Consider the following 19,846-nt stretch of genomic DNA (forward strand, 5'->3'; position numbering starts at 1 on the left):
AGCTTGGGCCACATGTACATTCTGCACATGCCATGGGATAGAAAAAGTGAAGACTTGTTTTTCAATTCTCTGCTGCCTGCCCAGACACCACATGTACTGTCTGTTACATGTCGCTTCTGATGAGGTTCATGCTGGGAATTTCTTTTTAAAGGCAAAGTATTTGTGAAGGAAAGAGTTCAGATTGGGCATTAAAAATTCTCAGTGTCTACAGCTTGAATACAGTGATTGCTTTATGTGGACACCAGCTAGCAGTTTGTACAGGTTCAGGTTTGTCTGGTAATAAACAAAATAAGAGGAATTGGAATAACCAGTAGGGGAAATCAAGCACATGTTTATAAAAAGTACAGAAATTGTTGTAACTAGTGACACAAGCACAGGAAAATTATTTCAGTAGTACAAATACATATCTTATAAACATGAGGAGACCACTTTTGAAACCTTAGTGGGATATGTGTCTCCTACCATTATGACTGAGAAATTGTGAAAAATCTGTTCTGTCTGGCACATAACAAAATCAGAGAGGTGAACATCTTTAAAAAAACAAAAAACAAAAAAAAAAAGTAGAGTCTGACTATACAATTCAATATATTCCTGTAATATTATCTGCTTTGAGCCCTGCTTCTCTCTTTTTTTTTCCTACAGTATTTTACAGCATTCTAAATTACTAGCCTAGAGATGATCTAGAGAATTGTTTTACTTCATACTTGTCAACTAAAAGCATAAAATAGTAACCCAAACTATTTCTTCTCTAGACCAAACCTGATCCAGAGTTCATATTCCTATCAAAGGTCTTACTCTTTGTATTCCTTTAAAGGAGGAAAAGCCTCATCTTCAGCCAGGGGATTTGGACACAAATAGACATTAGTGCAGGTTTCACCCATATCTTTTCCAGCCTGCTGTACACTCTCTTTCATTGCTTCCTTCCTGTCAAAACCCAATAGGGCCAAAAGTGGTCATCACAGCAGCCAAGCCCAGCTGCTACACCCCCTACTGAAGAGCAGGCTGATAATGTTCTCTTCAGCATGTTAGACATGAGCTATTAGAAGCCCAGGAATAGATCCAGGCTCAGATTTCCTACATGATCTATTTGTTTAACCTGGTGGGCCAGCTGTGGAAGTGAGGACATACTCTAATAATCAGTCGTGACATCTGAAACAAAGGGGAAGCTCCTATGTAAACTTTGAATTAAACCCTATTTGCAGGTGGTGTTGTGGCATTCAAATATTGTTATCTTATTAGAAATTATATACTACAGATACTTTAAAAGTATGTGGAAAAATTGAGAGTGTCTTTAGTAAAAGGGAATTTCAATGTTACCCATACAAAGCCACCTGGGTCAAGGGGTTCATGGTGAAATGTGGACATTGTTTCTTAAGTGTCCAGTTCCAAACTGTGCAAGGGATATTAACTTCTAGTTACCATTTGTTAACATCAGTTGGATGAGTTTGTTCCGCCTGTAGCATGGGCAAGTGCTTATCTTACTAAGCTAAAAGTGGTGTAGATCTGCTCTGCCTGAGCAAATGACAGTATTGTCCTTTTTGTGGCAACAGAAGTCTGATAGGGATTCTAGAGGGTGGGAAATTCCATGGAAACTTTTTTAATATGCCCTGAACTGTCTCGCTGTGTCCTGTTAGAAGTCAGGACTTGCAGTGTGACAGAAAGGAGGAGGCTTATTCACTACCTTTAGTTCCTACTCACTGTTACAGGGTGGCTTTTTGGTCTGTGTTTTTCCTCTTATGCTTTTTTTTAATTTTATTTTTTATTAACATGAAAAAGGTGCATCATAGTGTTTTGATTTTGGAGCCAGGTGGGAGAATGCAGTTCAGTTAAAGGATAGGTTTGTGTATAGATATTCCTGTTTAAATTTTTAAATTTTGGGAGCATGTGGAGGCTTCTCTGAGATGCTCACCACTTAAGGTTGTTTCAAGGCACTGATCTGTGGGTCAAGATCTTAAGTAAACAGTAATTTAGGACACTAGTGAAACATCAGGGTTTAATTTACTATTTGTCTGCCTTTCTAATACATAGAATCTATTTTTTTACCTCAAAATTTACTGTGTGAATTTATCAATGCTGTAAACCACAGTGAAGATGCAAGTTTCTCCCATGAGTAATAATTTTATTGTTGGTCTCAACATCCTAGTTGTTCACAGAGCTGATTAGAGATACAAAGAGGTAGTCAACATAAATTTTTCTGCCTTAATGAAAATAACATCACTCCTGCTATGAAAAGGGAAGACAGAAAGGTAGCAGAGTTGAGGTGGAAAGAAAGCAGAGGAGATCTGTCCTAAGATGCCCATGACGGGGGTGGGGAGTGACAGCAGCTGGGGCAGTTGCGGCTGCAGAAACAAGCTCACCATGAGCACCAGCCATACACCTTAACTCTTTGATGGCAGCAAGTCTGGCACCAAGATCATCATATAGGCAAAGCAAGCCTGATCACTTGCATTCAGCAGGAGATGACCTCAGATAGTGCGAGATGACCTCAGGTAGTGCCTGATCTATCTGTGTCAGGAACTAAGTGTGATCATAGTGATCACCCTTTAGCTGCATCTCTGCAGCATGGCAGAGGTCTCCAGCGTGGTCTGGTTTTCCCAATCAGAACCAGGAACCACCCCTGATCATCAGGCAAATGAACAATGCAGGAGCAACCTTAGAAACTCATAATTTGACACTCTTGCCCTGACAGGACAAATGCATTTTAAGGGCAGTTTGCTGCACAATGATGTGTGCTGGTTGTGCTGGGCTTTGGTCACTCTGGGGGGCAGCAGGCGCCAGACCCAGCAGCCCCTCACCCACAGAGATATGGCCCTGGTGCTGGTGGCCCCCCTGTGTGACTGGGGGTCCCCTGGGTGGCTGATGCCCCAGCCCTTGCCCTGGGGTGCCTAAGGGTCACAGCACCCACTGCTGGGGTGATGGGCTGGCCTCTGTTACCATGGCAACTGGCAGACGGGGGTCTTCAGCAGGGGCAGTGGGGAGGCAGCCACGGCAGCATGCTGGCCGAGCTGCTCAACAACAGCCCTTTCAGCACTGACAGCTCTGCTCTGGCTGGCCAGAAGTAGTTATCAGATTACTTGTATTAAAACCTAATTAAGATGTGTGCCAGTAAATGCAGCATGATTATTGGATTTGGTGATTTAGTTGCTGCAGGTTGCTGCAATCCAATCACGCCATTTCAGCAAATCCAGCTCCGTGGAGTAAAGTGAAAACGTTTTACATCAGTAACCTGACTATACTGAAAGAGTAAATAACCTTTTAATGCCTCTACTATGTCAAGGACTGACTGATACCCACTGCAGGGTGAATGGGTACTGCCCACAGATCCTTGCATATTAATTTCCTTCAAATCAACAATAAAACCCAGAGGAGGGCTGACAGGTTATGTCAGGTTTTACCTTCATTGTGGATTGCCTGTGGATTAATGGGTCTGAGTCTCCCAGAGCAGGGAGCTTGCAGCCTGAGTCCTGCGGGTGCCTCCGCTTTAGCTGTGTGTTGTTATAGAAAAGAAAACAGCTTTTGTTTTTATCTGTAGGCCATGCATAAGGGGAAGTGTAACATGGTGGGTGATAGTACAGCTTAGGGGTGTTGGATGCAACAGAAGTTTATTCTGCAGGTGGAATTCACCTTGATGCCAAAGCTGTCCTTTGTGTTTGATGTTTCACCTCATTTCTGCAAGGTCTTGCAGTAATTGTCTAGCCATAGCTGTCAAAATGTAACAAACCACTATCTATCACTTTTCACTTCCTTCCTGGACAGCCTGGGGTATAGCCTAGTCTCAGATCCAAATTTCACTGCTATGTGAAGTCTTCTGCATGTTGTAATTGCACAAAAAAGCAAGGTAGGTTGGAGCCATTCTAACATAAAGCTGCCTATGACTTCCAAGTAGTGAGAATCAGAGCAAAACGTTTACCTTGAAGCTTTCACTGCAGCTTGTGATGCCTTGGTTGTGTTCTCTTTCTGTGGAACCACTTATCTCATGGAACTGTCTCTTCTTGCCTCCATATAGAAATAGGGATTTTGGTTTGAAGTGGTTAATGGGAAATTATTTGAAGGGTATTGTTATTACTACTGGCTGGGAGCTTTCTCCTTAGTGCCAGGTTGTCCTGTCCAAACATGGTAACATGGTTCAAGAGCTACATTTTCACCTTGTGCCTTGAAGTAACATGACAGAGCATGGAATCAGTCCCTGTCCTCCAACACAGCCAGGCCAAGGGGGAGCAGCTGTATGCCATCCCAACTGGACAGATCTTGCCACTTTGGTGGAAAAATTACCTCATTTAGACAGGAGGGACACAGTGGTCACTCAGATGCTCAGGACACAGTACATTTGCCTGGTAGGTGCTGTTGCCAAAGGGAACGTGGCGACCGTGCAACCTCCCTCACTCGTATTAGCAAAATGTGCAGAAGGTTCTGTCACCCAGTTGTAAAAATGATGGCAGGCATCGATGTGCAGTTGTAACATATGGGAAGTACAGTGAATGTGGGTGGAGCTGTTCATTTCTCATCTTGAATCATTTACGAGATCAGCAGGCAGGCCAGATACAATGCATATGGGAATGTGTGGCTGTGCTGCACATGTCACACGTAATAGCAGATACTGTGAGAGGGCCCAGAGCCTGTCCTCAGGACCTAAATGCAGCAGGGCATGCTGGGAGTCCGAGTGTGTGGACCAAGGGCTAGCTTGGCAGCAGTTTTGGGAGAGCAGACTGGCAGACAGAATTTGGGAATTCACAGATCCAGATCTACACTGACTAGAACTGCATTCTTTTAATCCATTGTGGCCCAGAGTTGTAGATCAGTATGTTATTAAACCTATAGTCAAGCACTGGAGATACAGATGATAAAGGTAAAGTTGTGACTTGCTGGTCAAACCCAGCTCAGTGCCTGTGTCATCTTTCTCCCTCTGCTCAAGGAGACAGTCTAAATGTAACACTGGGTGGTGAAGTTACAAGCAGAAAAGTGTAATTGATTATTTCCATGATTAAAGACTTTTCCATTTACAGCAGTTTATTTGAAAGGACATAGAGCTTCACAATAGAGCACACTAGGGCTTGTGTCCAGTAATATTTTTGAAATTTGCATGGGCTACCTGTGATTATCTACGAAAAAATATTGTTCTGGTGTAAAATTCACATTATTTGGAAATTGCTTTTGACTGGATGCCAGGAGTAATAAACAGTCACTGGAGAAATAACAAGTGATACCTGCTTTTGTGATTAAGGAAATAAATGTGCAGTTGACCTGTGTTACAGCACTGTTGTCCCAACTCAGGCACTTGTTCTTCCAGTGTAAGCAGAAAGCCTCTGCATGTTTCTTCTGATACCTGCCAGCTTTTTCCCTCTGTTTTGCAGCCCCTGATGAGGTGGGCCTTTGGAATGATGGGCTCTTTACATCTTTTCCCAGGAATCCCTGTTAGACTGTTAAAGGATCTATGCTGACATGCTTAATTAACACTAAGCTTACTTGAAATAAGTGCTATGTTCTGTAATGAGTTTTGGACATTGACCAGCTTGCAAAGAGCAGTGGATAGAAAACAGAAGTTTTTGTCACTTCAGGTCCAGTTTGTCAGGGAATTAGGGTATTTGGTTTTATAATCTGGGCTACTGTGTGTGTTTGAAGAAGACAGTTACTGAAGCAGCTACAGAGTGTGCAACTTGCTTAGCTACAGGCGTTGGGATGCACTCCTGCAGTCTTTACTGATGTCACAGCAAAGCAGATTTGCTGTCATCTCCTCATAAAGCTTCTAAATTAAAAGTGCAGACCTTTAAAGTGCTAATTTAAAGTGTGAAAATACATTTAAAGCCCATCCTAGGAGTAATACTTTAGTGTCAGCCCAACCACCAAGCCTGAACGCTGGCCGCTGCCACCACCAGTACAAAGACCAAAGCTTTTTCTGCGAACTCCAAAATCAGATGCTCTGCAACCCTTTTATCTATTTCTTTTCCAGGTTACAGCAGCTTGACAAGCACTGCCAGACCACTGCCCAGCAGTTAGTGGAGTTGCTCAACAAACAGAATCAGCTCTTCAAAGAGAAGCACCTGCTTACAGAAGAGGTGCAGTTTCTGCGAACACAGGTACTGTGCCAAAAGAAAAGAAAGGGGCATATTCTGCAGCTTTAGCAGAGAAATCTGCCAGCAGTCTGATTTCAACTGCTGGATTTTGTTGCTGTTGTTTTTTTAAATACAGCATTACCTTTTAAAAAATAAAATAAAAATTCACACACTTGGAAAGGTAGCTGAACCTGACTCTCACTTAAATCAAAACTAAATGAAAATAAGTGTTTTGAAGTGACAATAAAAAAGCAGAAGTTATTCTCAATGACAGTTCTTAACTTCTTATCTGAAGATTTTTGTGTTGCTTTTTCACAGAAAAGGGAAATCTGTTCTTTAACATCATTAATGTTTAAACAGTTACTTGATATTGATAATTGCTTAGAGGTTTTGCTGCCATTTGTCGGACTAAAGTCCTTCTATCACTTCATGATTTTTTTTCTCTTTATTTTTAAAAGTTGGGGTGTTTTTGGCTGCTCAATGACCACTCATGATGAGACACTTGGGACTGTCCTGTGCAGAGCCACTAGCTGAGCTTTGATGACCCCAGTGGGTCTCTTTCAACTCAAGATATTCTGTGATTCGTGCACCCAAATGTGAAATGGTGAATGTACAATCAATCTTGCCTGAGCACTAATCACAGCACTGCTTCTCCAGCAGTTCTGATTGTTGTTTCCAGCGGTCCCTAGGAAGCTGTGGCTTCTTATGGGCTGTTCTGTCTTTTTTTGTTTTGGCCACTGTTCTTTGGCCAGTAAGTGTTTGGAAATAAGGGAGAAGACTGCTGGGCTGGGTTTCTTCTTTTTCCTTCTTTCACTTGTTTTTCAGAAAAAGGAAGAGAATTAACAAGCACAGAATGAGGTTTTCAGTAAAACTATCAGATAATCAAACTCAAGGTTGAATTAGTGTATTTACTCAGTCACAAAGCAAATTTTGTCACAATGCTTTCTAACTTTTAAACTTGTTAGTTTGCCCAGGATAGCTGGAGTTTGCTTAACATGGTAACAAAGGACATTCAGTGTAGGAAATTTAGTCTAGTAGCACACCTAGCAGTAAACAGAACGTGAATTGGCTTAGAACTTTAAAGTACTTAAATCATACTATTTTTGTAGGCTTTTTATCTGTAGAAGTCAGTAAATGTTTAACCTAGGAGAATAAAATCCATACTTTGTTAAGCCCCTAATCATGTCCATGTGTTCGGTTTTACAGGACTTCCTGTTCTAGTAGACACTCAGTGGCTTACGACAGTGTAAGGTTATCAGCGTGTAGTAACTACTGGCAAATTCTAGGGCAACCATAGTGTTCTCTCAGTGTTCTCTCTATTAGAGAGGTTAAGGTGGTGGTTGTTGCCAAAATAAATTAAGATTTCTGCTTTAAGAAAAGCACTTTTGGTAATATGAACAGCTTTTACATGGTCCATGTTATTGATAATCTATTTTATCTGGAAGTGATTGTGTTTTTATGGAGTTGGGCAGAAGTACAAAAATCATACAAAAGAGGAAAAAATTAATTCAAATATTAAATTTCTATCAATACTTGACTGGCAAAAGCTGCCTTCTTTATGTTCCTTACAGGTTAATTGTACACCAGAGGATACTTTTTAAGTTAAGGACACTCAGAAAAGAAGAATGATAGAAAAAATTATTACAGAATGAGCCTTAAAAATCCATGTGCAAATATTTAAAGCAGTGGTGGTTCTCTGGGAACTGGAATTCAGCCCAAAAGAGCTGCTTGGAATATCAGACAATTGTTTTAAGGAAACTGAAGAACAGTTCACCATAAATGGAAGCTCTTTGCAGAAAGATGCTGTAGTTAGTATAGAAATACTTAAACCAAACAACTGCATAGTTACTGTTGATCAAAGGTTAAAGTGACCTCATATTCCACATTTTACTGTATTGTCCAATAGTTGTCCTTTATAATTAACCAAATTTTTTGAGGTTATTTTTTTGGTGGGGGAGGTGGAAGCAATCAACCATTGCCTAATCTTTCAAAGACGATGTAAAATACACTAAGCTAAATGTGCTATTGTATCTTGGAACATGAGCCTCTAGTAACTGCAGTTGCATATTTCAGGGAAAAAAATGGGATGCAGATCTTAAACAGGACACAGATGGAATGAAGTAAAAACCTGGACGGATAAAGAGAAATGAGCAGAAGTAGGTATTTTTTTTTCTATATCCTATATATAGAGTGGGGGGGAGAGGAAAGGAGAGCACGACTAAAACTATTTGCAGATGTGAGTTGAATCTGGCAAACACTTAAAGACAAAAGGAAGAAGGAAGTGTTTGAAACATTTTTGGGTTTGAAACTGTTTAAGTTTTTTGTGCTTTGATTTTTTTTCTTTAAGCACTTAAAAATTTAAAGACAAGCACTCAATAGTAAAGACAAGTTTACCTAATAGAATTTAAAAAAAAATCCTGAATATGTAAGTTGAAGAGAAAGGGGAGATATACAACTCTTAGCTAGGTGGGAACTTCTGGAAGATCTCAGATTTAACCCAGGTACTTTTTGTCTAGATAGTCACTAGGTGTTTGCCTTTTGATTTGGAATGCTTATTTTTGTTGCTTCCAGTATTTTCTGTCTGAGGAAGCTTAAATCATCCCTATCTCTTCAGAAAGGCTGCAAATGGTTTTGTAATAAATCATAACAGTTAGTGTCACATTGAAAGAAACATTATCTAGATATTTGTATTTGGAGCAGTGCTGTCGTGTTACAGTAGTGCAACCTAGCTATAGGTGTTCCTACTGCCTTGTAAGAGTTACTAAACTTTTAAAGTTTAAAGAATTTTAAATTGCATCATTTACTTGAATCTAGCTGACCTACTCAACAAACCTAACAAGCCCTGAGCCTTGACAGGATTTGCTTTCAAAAGTCAGATTACTTCCGCTGTAGTTTTTATTTCTAGTGTTACATGTTTGTTGTATGGGGGGAAAGACAGCAGAAAGAAAAAAAAGGTCTTTAAATTCAGATACATTCTAGTGTGTTGAGAGCCTGTTTTTCTTGGAAAACTCATTTGATACTGTAAGGAAAATTCAGGGTTTTAAAGGAAAAGAAGTCATAAAAGTACCTGATCCTGCTGTAATGCTGCATTCCTTTACAGGCTACATGAGCATATTCAGGACCTTGTAAAAGTAATCAAATTTTAATTATGAGATTTACACCTCTCATTTTGAAAGTTTTTGGAACACTCAGGTTTGGAATTTCTGCCTTTGAAAGTCTCTTGTATAGTGGAACTCACCCTAAGGCTGGAGGATAAGAGATATTTAATTGTCTTCCTACACAGGTATGAAATAGAGAATACTAAATAAATGTGCACAGAAAGCAAACAAACATCTAAACAGAGATTGCTGGAAACCTTAGCACCCCCCACCAGGCATGAGTGTATCTGTGAGAGCTGGGATGCCTCTCCCTTGGAGGATCTGCCTCAGTGTCCATCAGTTTGACAGAAATCAGTATTTGTCCCGGTGGATAATCCCCTCACAGCCTCCGGCTGCCAGGAGGGGTTGCTGGCCAGCTGAGCCAGTGAGAGCACAGACGGGTAGGATTTGGACCTTGAGGATTACTTCCAGCGAGGGCTGTCATCCTGTGCTGCTGCTCTGACTTCCCATGAAGATCTCCTCCTGCAAGCCAGCCTCACCCTGGCCAGGAACCTGCACCCTTCCTGTGCTCTCCGTATGGCTGAGCCACTAAAGCTCTCTCCTCCCTCCTTGCAGATGTCTGTGTCACAGTGAGCGTGTCTGTGAGCTGATCACCCTCCTTCTAAAAGGAAGTTAAAGTACACTCACCCGTGCCTGTGTTCCCATCCTCACCCAGTCACTCAGCAGGAGGCACTGTCAGAATTACAGCTGGTCTGGAGCAGGGGTTTTCTTTCCTTTCTTGTGTCAGCAGGAATTTTCAGTGAGGCCCCAGTGGTTAATGCAGCAGTGTTCCCAAGTGCTCTGTTTGCTTTTTATTTTTTATTATGTACTACAGAAGGGGGAGCCTTATTTCCAGCAAACAGATAGATCATCCATCTCTGCTGTCAAAAGTGATTCAAGCTGATCCTTACATGGCCTTCAACCTCAGGAGACCAGAAGATTGCTTTGGTTATTAGGAGAGAGCTTTTGTTTTAGTGTAGTCTTACTGCACAAAGATGGTGCCTCTGCTGGGTGTTTGTAACAAGCAGTGACAGTCCATAGATGGGATTGGTGGATGTTGTGGGTTTTTTTAAGCAGATGAAAATCTTCACTTCTGCTTGGATGGAGTTTAATGAGAAGTGATGCAAGTTAAACCATGACAGGAAGGGATAAAGATAGACCTCTGTTTGATGTCTGACTGCCCTAACATGACGCTTCAAGTATTCAGCTCCTCAGCGTTTGTGCATCTGCAGCTGTGGGAGTCCTGTACATCCCGTCCAGTGTCTGGCTACTGGACAAAGCTGGGCACCAGCTGAGGAGTTGAGCCTGGCCCTGCTGGGAGTTCCACCTTGGGTTTTACAGCCATGCAATGGAGGATTGAGGCACTGAAGCCACCTGAGTGCGTTCTAATCAAACAGGAAGTCAGTTGCTCTTCCCTCCTCCCACTATTGCTGGCGGGAATAAAATAAACCAGTCAGGCATCTGCAGTTCCCCTCCTACAAATCCTTCCAACGTGTACATCTAATACCCAACCAGCCTGTTAAAGCAGATGCCACTGAGGTAAGGAGGGAGTGTCCAGAGGAACCTGTGCACTGTGCACTGCAGTGTTCTGTGCACTGAAAACCAAAATATCCTAGGGAGGAGGAGAAACTAAGACTGGAAAGGCCCTTACACCTGACTGTCCAGTAACCGACTTGTTTACCAATTACCTGAATGTGACAGTTGTGCCCATTTTGTTAGAGAACAGCACACCTTAAATGACAGCTTTAATACTTGGGCCCTGGGTCAGTGAGGTACAGAGACTCTGACAGGATTGATGCTTGCTTTGTGAAGAGGTTCAGGCCAGGCTGGAGTCAGATTTGCCCACTTCATCAATCAGGCTGAGGTTCTGCATCTCATAAAGCATTAGCACTGGGAAATTGTGGTGTGGAAGGACAGTCATAGCAGAAATTTCCAGGAGTTCAACTTCTTCAGGAGTTGAGGTTTTGGGGTCCTTTTAAGGTTTTGCCCATACTCTAATGCTGAGGGTCACTGCAGCACAGAGTATGTTTCCTCTGGTTGTCACTACCCAGGCACTTGGGTAGTGGAATGGAATTTAAGCCCCAAGGCTTTTCATTGCCATAGTTCCTTGCACTGGTCGCAAACACAACTGTAGCAGTTGATGTCGGTGCATGTATTTTGGGGGAAAAACCACCACGTTACCGTTTTTCGTTCTTTAATGAACTGCAGCTTCATGAATTTTCTTTCATTCAGCCTAACCAACCAAGGGGGGAAGGAAAAAAAAACAAAACCCTTCAGTCTTCTAATGCAAAACCAGCCAAAGTAGAAAGTTTATTTTTATTTCTGAGGTCATGTACATCTCTTAAATTCAGTTTTTAGTACTGCAGTGGCTTAATTCGAGGTAGCTCCCCCAGCTCCAATAGTTTGATGTCTTGCTCAATTCAGTCCTTAAGTGCTACCGAGGAAGCACAAACAACAGCTATGCAAGAGCTTCAAAACTGCAAATTAGCCTTCCCACCAGAGGTTTCCTACTGGCACCAAGGCAACAGTTTCCTGTTTTGCCACAGCTGCCCACCCCAGACACATGCTAAACACTGCACAGTAAACACCCTCTGGCAAAACCCTGCCATCTTCTTCTTGGAAGGGAGAAGGGGCAGGATCTTAGACGTGCCCCAAAACAAGAGCTCACTTATTTACTGCTAAACAGGAGCCATGTCAAAAGCTCATGAAAATCCTGTTTTTCAGAAATCAGGTATCTCTTGTTCTTGCTACCTGTAAGACTTCTGAGCTTAGAAAGAGGTGAGGACAGCAGGCCCACAGGAAGTGCAGGCTTTGAAACTGTACTTGTTTACTCTGCCTTACTGCAGTCCTAACCAGTTTTCATTTCTCTTCTAAGAACTTGCCTGCAGGCTGACGTGACACAAATGAGAAACACAGGCACTGCCATACAGACTACCCATCTCTTCCTTTTATCTTTCAGGTCTGCTCTGCACCTGGCTGAAACTTGTCTGAGGCTCACCCAAAGACACCTCTGCAGAAAACAGGCACACTTGCTAGCTAATTTCAGCTGGTTTCTATTTGGTTTTAACTACAGAATCACAAATATTTTGAAGCCTTACCAGCCTACCAAACTTTCTAGGACAACAGCTGAGACTCTTCTGAAAAGACTAGGCTTGCAAGCCAGTTTTAACAGCTATTACGTGGTGTGGATGTCAATAATTTGTACAATGTTTATAAAATGTTTTTATCTATTTTCATAATTGAACATACATGTCTATATTATTTACAGACTGAAATATCAATAAACCTAATAGGTTCTCTAGGTTCCTTGTTCTGTCCTTCTGAATTCAAGGGAAAGCATGTGTAGGGGGAGGAGGGAGAAGGGGGCTGTTTGCAAGTGCTGCACATGTACACTGCCCTCCTTTTTACAAACTCAGTACCAGAATATACCTGGGAACTTTATTCAACAGGATATTTGTCACTTTTATATAAAAAGTGAGAGCCCCAACAAGTACTTGCTAATCAGAAAAGCGTAAGAAGATTGAGAAATATTCCATCTAATGTGGAGGAATTTCCATGGGTCAGGTTCCCCTTTAAAACATTCACTGAGCAAGGTCTTTAAGAGAAAAGAGCCCTTGATTATTACAGAGGAGCCATTACAAGAGGTGATGGGCTCCACACTGAAGTGGTGAAACTGGACTTTTGCACCAGCGCATATTCAGGGCACCAGCTGAACTCGGCTTCAAATTATTGAACTCAGAACATTTGGAGGGTACAGGTGGAGGGCATTTTTTCTGGTTAACTGGGCACTCATGTTTTTCAAGGTTACTTTTCAAATACCCAACTGTTTTAGAAAGAATTTATCTGAATATTTTGCTATCTAGTGTAGGATAAGCTACACACACAAGAGAAAAGTTTCTACATCTATTGTTTTCAATGTTGTTGGTAAAGGGGGTGAAAAAAGCGCAAAGAACAGTTCCCCAGCAATAAAGCTACTTCAGCCAGCATGAACACGGAAAACATAACAAAAATAAGAGTAACAACACATGCAATAAATTACCATTGGATGTGGAACACAATCCTTCCTTCCCTTATATTTTAAGAATTATTAGTGGTACAGCCCTAGCATCAAAGTGATTTTTCCTCCCTATTTCAATTTCCTGCCATATAAAACTGCCAAACACATCTGATCGCCTCCCTGAACAGCTTCACAGATACAACACTGAGCGTGCTGAGAAAGGCCTCAGGTCTTTAGGGAGAAGAAAGGCTGCTGAAGGAAAGCCCTCTCTAGTCAAACTCAGGATTTTTCACAGTAGTCAAGCTGACAGCTTTTTAAGTGTCACTACTTTATAGATGGTTACACAGTTAAGAATATACATTTATAAATGTAGGAAATGCAAACTTTATTTTTTATTATTCCACAGCATAAACCTGTGTTTAAATAGGAGACAGCGCCTATAGGCTACGTGTGCAAAGGAACTCGGGCACCTATTCCTGACACTTAGGCTTCACTGAGACCCTGGAGCACACCAGGACCCTCAACCTTTCTGGACTTGCCTCACCTACCAGGGGGCTTCTGGTGGCCACATGCAGGGCCCCACTGCCAGCCACCCACGTGCATGTACGAGTCTGGTTTCAACAAAGGGTCCTGGGCTGCCAGTATATATAGCTCGAAGTGGGTTTTTCATACTCATCCCAGGCATAGGTGCAACTATTGTGTTGCTGGGAGTCCACAAGGGATAACTTCCCATGCAGCAGTTACTCTACTTTGTAGCAATTAATAAGTCATTACAGCACCAGGCCTACCTGTCTCATATCCCTCCCCACCTTCCCCTGCATCTACTTAAACACTAAATGCTTGGTTTTACAAATTTTACAAGTATCAGACCCGATGATCAAATCCAGGTCAGCACAGAGAGTGTGATTCCACAACACGGGGTGCAGCCTGACCAGATAGTCCTGTCACTGCTGCAGTTTTGTCCTGGTCACTGACATTCTGATGCCACTGAACTAATGGATGGCTGTCTCCCTGACGCTCTTTCCTGTTATAAGGTGGGGGAGGAAAAAAAAAGGTGGGAAAAAAGAAAGGAAAAAACCTGAGACCTGGATGAAGCACCTCTATTCCTGAGAAGCATTCACGTCAGAGAACAGAAAACCCGGATCACCCACTGCTTAAGGGACACTCAGCCCTCCAGACTGGCTGCTTCAAACAGCCCTGGACCAGCCCGTGGGCTTCAAAGAGTCCCATTCTGCAGCGCCCTGCAAATCTCACCTTCCCATTCTTCCATCTCCTTGCCCAAACATTGTCTAGCTGGGATGTGAGGCCAAGAATTTCATCAGCTGAAAATCACTTAAATGGTGGATGTTCTGATAGAAGCATATCTTCAAAAGTATAACCCAAATTTATAAGTGACATACATCTCACAGAGTTAACAGGAACCACCTGTATGGAAACAGCCTCGGTCCAAAGCACAGATACATTTTGCTTAGTCATAAAAACTTTTTTTTGACAATACTGTAACTTAATCATTTACAAGCTGAAACTGTTCACCCAGTATCTGAAATATGTCACAGCGAGTTACAGTTATCACTAGGACTTCACAGCAAATAAAACTTGTAACTAAACATGCACAGATCATTATATATACAGTGATAAAAAAATAATGATGTACATTTTCTTGTAAGAAGAAATTAAGTAAATTCTTTGTGCATTTCAGGATTGAAACATCTAACCTATATAAAATTACTTTAAAATATGAAGTAAATATTTAACCCAAAACTTGAGAAATCTTTTGTAATCTGCAATATAGCCTTCTCATTTCCATTTTTCTTTCTCTGACACAGGACAACTTAAGAATTTTATCCTCTAAGATATTTAATAGTAATGTGCAGGTATAAAAAAATACGTCCTCTGTGGCAAGCTTGAACATATATATATATATATTTACAATCCTCCAGAACAAATTAGCATTAAAAAACACAGAAGTAGCAGATTGACATAGTGCTTTATTTAAGCTGTCTGTACGAAGGAAAATAATGTGCATCCCTATCATATACGTGTAAAAATACTAAGGATGTACAGTGTACAAAAACAGTTTCTTGTAGTTATTTCACATCCTTGTGGGTCATATACTTAAGGAAATAAACAGTTTAAGTATGACCAACAGTAATACGGTTTCTTGGGTTCATAGTCGTGTCTGCTTGATATCCTTAACCATATGACTAGATCTTGCATGGATCTAATGAAAGAACTAGCAAGGTCAAGAAATGTCACAAACTCTAAAGCTACAGGGAGGTAATTCAATTACCAATTTAGAGGTTTTTATTTAAATAAATACTTTACATTTCATGCTTGCCTGTAATGCACTACCAGGAGCAAGATAAGGAAATTCTACTGTAGACAGTACAAACAGTAGCAGCAAAGTGTGTACATTGAGGTGTAATATATAGACCCTGCAGTTAGTAAGGAAAGACCTTACTTTTGTACTATAGGAGAAGCACATGGCCCCTGCAAGAACAGTCAGCTTTAAGAAGCCGCAAGTAAAGATGGGAAAAAAAAGGTGAAACAATACTGGAATAAATGTTCTTTAAGCAACAGGAATGTACTGGAAAATGGATTAGTGTGGAAAGCGAAGCTGTGTGCAAAACTGCCAAAATCCAAACAGAACTGACCTATTTCCTCCGAGATGGCTGCAGTACTAGAGGGCATACTGTATGTCATGGAAGTCAGTACAAGCTGGAGTCAAGGTCTGAAATGTACTGTGCTCAAAAGGCTCACCAAGACAACCAGCCACCATCTCCTGTCCAAATTCAAACACAACCGCAGAGAGCAAAAGAAGAGCTTCTAAAGTTTCCCTCAGCACTGCTTGTCCATTTCTCTGTCATCTGTTTCTAACACTGGTAAGATAGAATCCCCTGGGCCTGGGCAGCAAAAGGTGGCTGTCGACTCTCTGCATCATAAACTGGATCACTGATGTTTCAGAAGGCAGACACTGCAATGCAAAGTGATGTCTGAAAAGGTTTACAAATAGTTGACTGCCAGGCCCCTCCTGCAAACCTCACACTACCTGGCTACGCAATGGAGAACAGAAAACAGGGTATCACTGCCACGAGGAGCTGCTGGCCAGCGCCACAGCCAGTTGGCCACTGGCTGGAGGGGCCCTGTGCCAAGAAACTTATTGCTATGACAAGCTGAAAACACAGGGGAGAAAACAGGCATGTAACACAGATTTTGAATCACCATAGTTTCAGTCTGAGTACAAGACCTTTGCAGAGAACTAATTAATGCCCTTCTGTTAAGTACTTGGTTATTTCAGTCACTCACTCACTGTGGCAGTGTAGACACCTCTACACCACGAGACCTGCAACGCATTTGCTGCTCTCCTCTCTCCCGCACAGGGACAACATCTACACGTCTTTAGTGTTACAGGGTGACATAATGAAATCCTATGCAGTTAGAGTATACATCATGATATATTTCTATCTGATTATCCATCCATTACTAAAGATAAAACACTAAACATGAGAAATTGTCTAAATTACTCTGCGTCTTTAGCTGCCTTGCTAAAATGCCCATCTACCCCTTGACCATCCCAGCACATGCACTGCCAGCAGTGGGCTTCATGCTTTCCACATCAAGAGGCTAAGGCATCTGTGTAGGAACATCTCTCAGACTCATCTACTCACTCACACCACACAACCAGGAATACTCTGCAATATCACAGTCTTTGTGGGAGCTAACAAGAGCTGAACGCAGAGATACTTCCAATGATAATCCCATGGAGTCAGGGGTTCCCGATGTCGCCTGCAAGGCTGCGCGCGCTCTGTTGCTGCGCCGCGTCACGCCCCAGCTCCTAGCACCAAAGGGTTTATTATTAAGATTATCATTGCTGAAGATCAAAGCTAAAGTTTATGCACATGTTCTGTTAGATACAGATCTTCGGAAATGGAAAGACATTTCCCTACCAGTGGAGCATTTGCTGTGATGTTTGAAATTCAGTCAATCAGGTACCACGGTTACATATAACTTCCTGGGTTTTAGGACTCTTTTGGTTGAGGGCAAATCTTCCTTGAGAACGGCTGATCCCAGAAATTTACTATTTTAATTGTTAAAATAAAGTGCTTTTCTTGTAATCACTGTGGTCTTGTTGTTCAAATGCAATTCCTTCATATAGAACAGACATTTTCTCTTGTGCTGCCAGGCTCTTGCATTATGTTTATCCTAAATGGAGCCCAAGATGTAGCTTTTTTGTCTGTTCACTTTTAACCCCTTGGCACATGAGGTTGGAAATCCTCACCTCCACTGCCAAACTGTTAAAAGACAGTATTTCATTCACAAAAATCTGGTTCTAAGCAGTATGTACAATTTCAGAGCCTTGTTAAAATTTCCACATGGGAGAAAAGTGCATTATTCCCTTCAGCTTGTACAGTCCTTCCATATATTACAAAATTAACTGCTATAAGCCTGTTCTAAGATGTAGCAGCATTTGCAAACATGACATATACAAACCTTGTCTCTAAAAATAAATACTACCGCAGTATAACCAAAAAAAAAAATTAGGAGTTAAACACCTGGAGAGGAAGCTAATTCACAAACTCAAAAACAAGTAAGGCAAACACCTGTTTACCTTGGTGCACACATTTTGGTGAAAAGCAATACCATTATGCCTGTCTACATTCTTCAGCCATCAGAGGTGATGCATATCATGAAAGAGAAAAGCATGAAAAAGATGTTATCTGGTGCAAATTATAAAACCCCTTGAACAACTTCAACTGCTGCTTTTATGCCTTCATTTCTTGCATGTATAATGTTTGATTCTCCATGATTGCACATGAACCTGGAAGTTCTAAGTGGCAGGCTGGGTGAGCCCAGCCCTTCTGCTTCTTCTGTAGTATCCAACAGTAATTAAAAAATAATATATATATATATATTTATATATATCAACAATTTAAGTCCTTCTCTCAAACATTTCCCAAACAAATTCCAGCCAGATGTTAATGACAGAGACCTGCTTCAAGTAATGATATGCCTAACAGAAACCTTGCATATGTACATCACCACCTCTACGTTTCCTCATTCTAACCAGCACAAACAGATGCAAGAAAATGTTATCACCTGGTCTGTTTAGACTAATTACAATTTTGATTCATCTTCTGGAAGAAAATAAGCTGGATCGACACGGCTTTTGTTTAGCCTCCACTGTGAGGAAAAATAGATGGCTACTTGTTCACAAAGTGTACAATGCTGAAGTCAAGTCATTTACCTTCAAAGAAACTGTTAGTAACTTCTTGATGTTGCTATTATACTGAGACTGTGGGCAGCAGCAACAGCAGGAGAGCGGAGTAGAGAGAATCTCATACGTCATGCAAAACCAGAATGGATTTTAGGTAGGTTTGGGAAAGAAACTTGTTCAATTTGGAATGGTCTCTGAAAGTGCCCCTGCTATCTTAGTAGTATCTAGTACTGGTGGTGATGTTCAGGAATCATTTTCACTGATAAACCTAAGATGACAGTGAAGCAGCAGAACAAAAGAGTTACTCTCGTCCACTTGCAGAGTAGGAAAACTGGGGGAAATGTGGCCGCCTCTCATTGTCCATGCAGTCCATACCATCCTCGTCATCTGTGTTAAGGAAGAAGTTCAAAACATCAGTACATTTGCAATAAAATTTTATTAGTCACCTGATATGCAGTAGATCTTTCAGGGTTCAATGCGGAGGTTAAAGGCTCAAGTTAAAGTAAGACTTCATTAAGCATGTAAGCTTACATTCACACAGCAGGACGATACTCACTGAAAGGACAGCATGCCCAGAAGTCACCATTTATTTCAGGTTGATTGTTTGGTTCATTTTATTCTGACTATCCCCTGAGAACTTCAATCACAACTACCCCTTGTAGGGTAATCCCAACATGCCAGCACACCCAGCCTCTGCCAGAGCAGAAGCCAAGTGCCAATTGAGTCAGCCAGCTTCCATCATTTCTTGAGCTGAGCTCAGAAATTATAGTCTTACTGTAGATATACTTAAATATTCCTCCATTTCAAAGGGAGATAAAAGGAAAAACAGCTACAAAATGAACAATTCACAAAGGTTCTATGTGTTTCAATTATTACCTATTATTTTTAGTACACTATTTATTTTTAGAGTATTTACTGGGATCAGAAGAAATACAGAATAAGCCAAATTCATAAATATTTTTATTTACATAATTCCTCCAGTGCCAATGGAAAGCAGGCACCAGATGTTACCTAACTCTGAGAATTTGGATGTACATTCTCATATGGTTTTTTAACAGCGCTTATTCTTAAAGACTCCTTCTGAGACTGTTATTCTAACAATGTATTTATATGCAGCCTTTCAGAATTTTGTGTCTTTTGCATTTTCATATATTCTACCCATAAATCTAGAGTTAATCCTGGTCTAATATTGAATCAATGGAACCCAAGTTAATCCAAATATTCGTAAAATTTGTTCAAGTTACAAAGATGAACAAATTCTTATCAAGATAGGAGAAGAAAATGTTCTTTTTTCAGAGCAGAAAGACTTAAAATCACTTAAATTATGGACTGTGAGCAGCATGGTCTAGTGGAAGGTGCCCCTGCCCAAGGCAGGAGGATTGGAACCGGATTAACTTTAAGGTCCCTTCCAACTCAAACCACTCTATGTTTCTGTGATTGTGTTCAG

General features: G+C 41.2%; 2 protein-coding genes across 6 annotated transcripts in view; one reads left to right on the forward strand and one right to left on the reverse strand.

Annotated features, from left to right (window-relative positions):
* SDCCAG8 (serologically defined colon cancer antigen 8) overlaps positions 1–12,482 on the forward strand; it is a 104,875-nt gene extending 92,393 nt beyond the window's left edge. For all 3 annotated transcript variants that reach the window (XM_030946129.1, XM_030946127.1, XM_030946128.1), the window contains exons 17-19: positions 5,948–6,074; positions 8,124–8,206; positions 12,147–12,482. In XM_030946129.1, coding sequence (XP_030801989.1) covers positions 5,948–6,074; positions 8,124–8,174 — 178 coding nt within the window. In that variant the 3' untranslated portion in view covers positions 8,175–8,206; positions 12,147–12,482. The remainder of the gene's footprint in view (positions 1–5,947; positions 6,075–8,123; positions 8,207–12,146) is intronic.
* AKT3 (AKT serine/threonine kinase 3) overlaps positions 11,464–19,846 on the reverse strand; it is a 152,780-nt gene continuing 144,397 nt past the window's right edge. For all 3 annotated transcript variants that reach the window (XM_030946131.1, XM_030946130.1, XM_030946132.1), the window contains one exon: positions 11,464–18,786. In XM_030946131.1, coding sequence (XP_030801991.1) covers positions 18,701–18,786 — 86 coding nt within the window. In that variant the 3' untranslated portion in view covers positions 11,464–18,700. The remainder of the gene's footprint in view (positions 18,787–19,846) is intronic.

Source organism: Camarhynchus parvulus, chromosome 3 (genome assembly GCF_901933205.1).
Source record: "Camarhynchus parvulus chromosome 3, STF_HiC, whole genome shotgun sequence".
Taxonomy (NCBI): domain Eukaryota; kingdom Metazoa; phylum Chordata; class Aves; order Passeriformes; family Thraupidae; genus Camarhynchus; species Camarhynchus parvulus.